Source organism: Ovis canadensis, chromosome 11 (assembly GCF_042477335.2).
Source record: "Ovis canadensis isolate MfBH-ARS-UI-01 breed Bighorn chromosome 11, ARS-UI_OviCan_v2, whole genome shotgun sequence".
NCBI lineage: Eukaryota > Metazoa > Chordata > Mammalia > Artiodactyla > Bovidae > Ovis > Ovis canadensis.
The window spans coordinates 46,310,066-46,316,597 of record NC_091255.1 but is presented as its reverse complement, the minus strand read 5'-3'; the positions used below and the strand labels follow the sequence as shown (position 1 = coordinate 46,316,597).

At 52.3% G+C, this 6,532-nt stretch overlaps 1 protein-coding gene across 1 annotated transcript; it reads right to left on the bottom strand.

Annotated features, from left to right (window-relative positions):
- Nucleotides 1-967: 967 nt before the first annotated feature.
- HOXB4 (homeobox B4) lies at nt 968-5,230 on the bottom strand. The gene is made up of 2 exons (XM_069543227.1): nt 3,280-5,230; nt 968-2,451 (listed from the first exon to the last, which is right to left on the bottom strand). Exons 1-2 carry the CDS (start codon nt 3,734-3,736, stop codon nt 2,153-2,155), a joined length of 756 nt encoding a protein of 251 aa, XP_069399328.1. The 5' UTR covers nt 3,737-5,230; the 3' UTR covers nt 968-2,152.
- Nucleotides 5,231-6,532: the final 1,302 nt, after the last annotated feature.

Here is a 6,532-nt window from a genome sequence, read left to right as displayed (position 1 = left end):
ATTTTATTTTCTGAAGGCAGATGGGACTGTAGAACGACTTTGAATTGCATTTGCTCTCCAGAGCCCTGAAATTTTGGGGGGCAGGATGGCTGTACCTGGGGCCATCAGAGTCCGAGACCAGAGCCTTAGAACTTCTCTTGGGCTTGACCCCAAAGTGGCCCAAGCCTCCCCAGAGTTTCTGAGGGTCACTTGCACCCTATCCCCCTTCCCCCATTCCATTCTAGGGGTGACTGGGACCTCAGAGACAGAAAGCTATTTGGTCCCCAGTCATACTTTCGATACTTTCTATGAGAAAGAAAATGAAAATTAATACAGGAGCAGGGCTTCACAAAAGAGGCCATTTGTCTTCTTGATTATCTATTTGCTTGTCAGAGTTTGAGCTATGGCACCGGCTAGCTCCTTTGTAATATAAAAATACTCTGAAAACCTGCAAACACCCAGAAACATCTGTGCAAAAAATTAGACTCATTAAAGCCTTAAACACCTCAGAGGAAAAGGATACCTTCTTACGGGGAGGAAAGAGGCCAGCCGCGCAGAATCCTCCCTCGCAACTTTAATAAGCAAAGAGCCGTCTGTCTAGAAAGAGACAGCTTTAACCGCATTTTATTTGGTTATGACAAATAAATCACCATATGAAAGCTTTTGCCATACTTAAGCCTCTTGTGTCCTACAATGAAACATTTTCTCCCCATTAGGGATTGGAGTCAGCCCTCCCAGTCCTTTCAATCCATTTTTGGACTAGAGGGAAAAAATAAAAAACCCCAAACAAAACACACCCACCCCAAAAGGAAAACACACCAGCTACCACAATTTGCAGTCCTCTGAGATAGAAATTCCCATTGGATCCTTTGAAAAAATTCCTCAACCACACAAATGTGAGGCCGAATGGACTGGGGTACTTAAAATATACACTGGGTGGCATCGGTCTGCATCTTAACATCAAGATTTCAACAAAAACACGCCGTGCTGATCACAAGAAACCAAACATTTATTTCTATTGTCACTCTATACATGACACACATTTTCACACCAACGAAGGGTTCTAGACTCAAGCAGCCCCAGGACTAGGAAGGGGCCTGGTTTGGAATGTCAGAAAGAGAATAGGAGAGAGGACAGACGCACATGACATAAAATAATAATAATAATAATAATTAATAATCATCATCATCATCAATGCAACAATGATAAACTATGGGAGAGGTCTCTGTAACCTTATCTCCCAGATGGGAAGGGCATTTTATTGCCTAGTTTCACATTCACTTTCAATCTAGGAGAAAAGGCCTCCACTGCACAACTCTTGATTGGGGAGAGGGTTGTGTCCAGCTCCCAGAAGGCAACTGGCCTCTCACCCAGCCAGGCATGGCTTGACCTTCCAAAGGAGGGCCCTCCCAGTCTCTGGGTCCTCTTTTCCTCTCGGACTCAATTACCCTGCCCTGCTCCTGCGCAGCCGAGGCACCCTATGTCCACCTGTCCCCAGCCTGTCGTCCCTACCCCGGCCCCAAGGTGGAAGGGGGGTGAACGGGCATGGAGGGGAAAGGACGTTGTGTGCGCGTGTTTGTTACCGTGGCCAAAACACTGTGCTATCTGGCAGTCAGAGGATGCTTTCGCTGGGTTTCAGGAATGAGGGACAAAGAAAGAAAATCCAGACTGTCTTCCAAGAGCGGCAGCAGCAGAGGCGGCGGCGGCCGAGCCGGGCCTCATTTGTTAGCCGGGTGTCGAGGTAATGGTCGCCACCGAGGCCCGTCCTCTCCTCGGCAGAGTAAACAAGACAGATGGGCCTGGGCCTGGCGTGATTAAAGATGAAACGTGGATCCATCTTCGCCAAAGCTGAAAATGAGGAGTGCAGCCTCCTCCTATTTCTCTTTCTGTCTTTTTCTTTCTTCCTTCTTCTTTTTTTTTTTTTTAAGGAAGAAAGCAAGAGACTTGAACCTTGCTTCTGGGGGGCCTCGCCCGGCTCCCTATTGTCATTTCTATAAATAAAGCTTCCCCTCCCCCCTCCTCCGCATTTATTCGTGTAAATAGACAAAGTGGGGGAGGGCAGGTAGGCTTTTTCGGGCCCAGGCCCCAGGGTCCCCTCCCTCGTCTCCCCCAACCACCCCCGAGCTCGCCACCCACCCCCGCCCCGAGGTTCGCGGCTCCTGCAAGGGGGGCACTAGAGCGCGGGGGGGCCTCCGTTGGGCCGGCCAGGGGGCCCTCCGGCTGAGCCTGCGGTGCCGCCCGAGCGGATCTTGGTGTTGGGCAACTTGTGGTCTTTTTTCCACTTCATGCGCCGGTTCTGGAACCAAATCTTGATCTGGCGCTCGGAGAGGCAGAGCGCGTGGGCGATCTCCACCCTCCGGCGCCGTGTCAGGTAGCGGTTGTAGTGAAATTCCTTCTCCAGCTCCAAGACCTGCTGGCGAGTGTAGGCGGTCCGAGAGCGCTTGGGCTCCCCGCCGGCGTAATTGGGGTTGACTGGACACACACAGAGAGAGGGAAAAGAGAAAGTTTTATTGCCCCGAAAAGGAGGAGGGGGAGCCCTTTCCTCCAGCTAATGCAGTGTCTCCCCCCCCCCCCCCCCGCCACCTCTTCTTCCTCCAGAGGGGGTGGGACGAAGGAGAAAGCGGGACCCCAGGAGGAGAAAGAGACCTCTTAAGTTTTGGACGACTGTGCGGTCACGACGTTGTTGTTTGGGGAGGGGGCGGGGAGGAGTGAGGAATCTTCACAAGGTTTTAATCGCTCCTCTCTCCCCCTACTTGGCCTGGGGCCCGGGATGGGAGAATGAAGGGTGAAAGAGGGAGGGGGGCTTCCCTAAACTAAACCTTTCTGTTAGTTCCCACCTTCTATGTTCCGATTCCAAGCAGTGCCTGCCCCCAGTAAAAACTTTTGCCCACTAGCCAAGAAGCCAGACTAGAGGAAAGAAAGGAAAAAATAAATACTGGGAGTTGACTCAACTCTCCGCTTAAATACAGATTACCTCCTCCCCCTTCTCCTCCCCCACCTCTCACACCCCTCCCCAATTTCCAACTTCACTGAGACTGCATCTCCCTGGCGAAAAAGTCGCTGGTGAGAATGGCAAAGGATGGGGAACCTACTTCAAAGGCGCGGGGCCCACCAGGCCATAAAAATTTATGGGGGATGTAATTATGTGGCTCTGAAAACAGGCGACCGTAAATCTCTGGCAATGGCGAGTTTATAGCGGGGACAATTGGCTTCCCCTGGCTCCCCCCACCCCCACGCCTTGAGGTCCCTTTGGTGTAAAGCGCCGGGGGTGGGAGGGGGAAGGGGTGCCCACGCACTCACCCGTGCTCACGTGAACTTTGCGCATCCAGGGGTAGACGACGGGCTCTTTGCACGCGGAGTGGGACGGGCTGGGGTGCAGGGGGTTCTGGGCGCACGGAGGCGGCGGGGGGCTGCTGTTGACCGCCTCACAGCGCTGGCCGGGCTCCGGGAGGAGGGCCCCGGACGGCGGCTGTGCAGGAGCCCGAGGGGACAGCCCGGGCGGTGGCGGGGGCGGCGGGGGCGGCGGCGGAGGCGGCGGGGGCCCAGGGTCCCGGCAGGCCGCGTAACGCTGCACGGTGCACGCCGAGCGCCGCCCGAAGCCCGCCTCCGGCTGGAAGCTGCTCTCTCGCCTCTGGCCGCCGGCGTAGTACCCCGGCGAGTGGTCGCTGGGTAGGTAATCGTTCTGTGAATATTCCTCGCACGGAGGGAACTTGGGGTCGACATAGTTTGAGTTGATCAAAAAAGAACTCATAGCCATTAATTTCTGGGAATTGTCCACAAAATATACTAAAATTTATTCCGACCCCTGACTCGTTTTCCTGTTTCCGAAAGCCCTCCTACTTACTGTCAAGTGAACAAAGTTAGGGGCCCACGTGATCCTCGGAACCAATGGCCGCCCCGCCTGCGATTCCCGGATAAGGAAATCTGCTCACCCGGACCCTACTCCAGCCAAAGAGGTTTATTTCCCCTTCTTCTCCACCCCCCCTCCCTACCCACCCAACAGCAGGATTTACATAGGGCTCCTGCGGGGCCACCGCCTCCTCGCCTCGCCTCGCCTCTCCGGGATCGCGGAGAGGGAGGGAGAGAGAGTGAGCAGGTTGCCACCCGAGGGCCTGTTGGGGCGCTGGGCGGAGCGCAATCCCTGGATCCCCTCAGAAGTTGGGGTTCTGAATGTGGCCCCTCCCGTCCTGCCCCCCCCAGGCCTTCCTTAGGGTCTTAGCCCCTCTTATCGATGGGGGTATGGAGCATCTGCACCCAGCGTCTAAGCAGGGGAGTTAAGTGAGGGGCGGACTAGGGGCTCCGCCTGGAGAGGAGAACCCGCACAGGGGAACGAGGCATCGAGCGTGGGCCTTTTCTCTGCAGCCGCACGGGGAGGGGTAGGGAGTGAAAAAAGAGGCGTCGGAGCAACCAGGCGGGTGTACGGAGGGACTTGTCAGAGATGAATGGAACCGCGGGCGGATCGATAGGAAATTCATGCACTAATTCGGGGAGACCTCGCCTTCCAAATCGCATTTAACTGCGCTATTAGTTTGGCTGTGTCAGTCAGTCCGTCTGTTCCCCCTCTCCTCTCCACTCCTCCCCTTATCTCACGCGGCCCAAGCCGGGAGAAACGAGTTGGTTTCCCACATGGAACATGAACATTGGAGTAAAAAACCGCCAACTTCTGAGAGCACGTTGAATAGCAATTTGCTAATTCCAGAAACACCGGAGCAAGGCTAACCGTGGCGGCGAGATGTTCTAATTGCCGTTAATGCCGCGCCTCAGCAGCGAGCAGAAATCTCAAATCCTTGTGATGCTAAGGATAGGAGCCCGGGTGATCCCCACACAATAACACCCTTTGGTAATCGCGTGTTTCCAGGGCATCTTGTTCTGCACCAAAACGGAAAGGCGACCTCTGCATCCGTTTGAAAAGTGAATTTCCTTTCCCTTTGCACACTGAAAACAATAGTCATTTTTACCATATTTTCAGTGAAGCCTCCCTGAAACCCAAAATAGGGACTAGCTGGACCAAAGGGAGAGGACAAAATAAAAACATCAGCAACAACATTAACCTTTTAAGATAGTGAAAAAGGACTAAGGCTCCCAAGGGCAGGCATGGGTAGATTTCAGGTAGATGATTCCTCCATCTCTAACCAGTTGAGGGAGAAAAAGAAAAGAAAAAGGAATCTTCGTGTCACCGGATGGTCCTCATTTAGGAAAAAAGAAAATTTTGTCTTCAGAAAAAAATGAGCGGAGTGTTTATGTCAACTACATATTCCCCTAGATACGAATTTGTGATCACAAAATTCCTTACACAAATTCGGATCTACAGGGTATATACAGAAGACAGACAGATCTTCTTGGCCCAGAAATTTTCCAGTCCTATTTTCCACGCATCCTTCGTTTGGGGTATGGTTTCAGTGCTTTGATTTTTTTTTCCCCCTAGTTTTGAGCTCTGGGAGCAGGAAAAGACACTGTGTGCCGATGATTACTGGGATTACAAGGTTTTCAACCCTCTTCCTCTTCTATTAGAAACAGAAACAGCAGGTCCCGCAAAGGGACGCGAACCTTGGGGCTGCTGTGCATCTCCGCGGCAGTGCATGAATTATGAGATGTAAACATTAGCTAAGCACAAAAGGAGGAAGGGTCATCCTGAGGCTGCCGCATAGTCAGAATCAGGCCCTTCTGGGTGCCCTCCAGCCCCTCCCCTCCCCCAGGACTTTTTTTTTTTTTTTAAGAAAAACAAAACCCCAATCGGTAACTCCGTGTTCTTCTGCAACCTTTTAGTTTGTGATCAAACGAAAATCTAGATATTTTCCAAGGGGCCTCTCAGCAAAGGGAAGAGGGATAGGCGGCTGGGTGTGAAGGGGGTGTCATAAAAGTCCTTTTGGAAAAATTCAATGGTAAAAAGAGAAACAGCTGTAAAGAAAAATGCTGGGAGACCAAGCAGATGGGGCCCCAGATATTTAATGACGGGCAATTCCGTTTACAACCTGAGAAAAAGATCAAAGGCGTTTCATTTCCGAATGGAGGGTGAGGAGGAACCATAAAAGATGCAGCCAGATGATATTGTGGTCCCTCCCAACCTCCCATACCTCCTGGGGCCAGAAAAGGGGGATGATAGCTGAAGTGTGAGGAGGAGTCCCATTTCCCCCACCTCCCTAGCTCCTGGCAGGCTCTCTCCATCTAAACTTGCTTATTCAGCCACCTGCTAGGGTTGCTGGCAATGGGACCTAAATGGGGATCTGGAGTTTCGAAGGGACTTCCTGAGGCTGCCAGTAACCGCCGAATTTACTAAGCTGGGAGACTGGGGATGGAGCTGAGGGAATGGCATCCTAGACTGTGAAAGCTAAGGGCCTTCAGAGGGTGATGGGAAGGGTGCACAGAACCTCTTCTCCACCCAGACTCCTCACTCATCGCTCCAGGTCTGAGGAATACTTGCATCCTTAGTAATATAATAAAAATTTCTTTAATAAATACATCAACAAAACAAAAAACAATCCTCTAGCCACCACACTCTAAAGGTCTGTGCCCATACCCTGCCCTAGTACCCTTGCACATGGGTAGGAGGAGA

Bases quoted from the DNA above. Each gene is read 5' to 3' on its own strand.
- HOXB4 (XM_069543227.1), bottom strand. From the start codon at position 3,736: ATGGCTATGAGTTCTTTTTTGATCAACTCAAACTATGTCGACCCCAAG. The intron at 2,452-3,279 runs GTGAGTGCGTGG...GTGTGTGTCCAG, and splicing joins CAAAGTTCACGTGAGCACGG to TCAACCCCAATTACGCCGGC.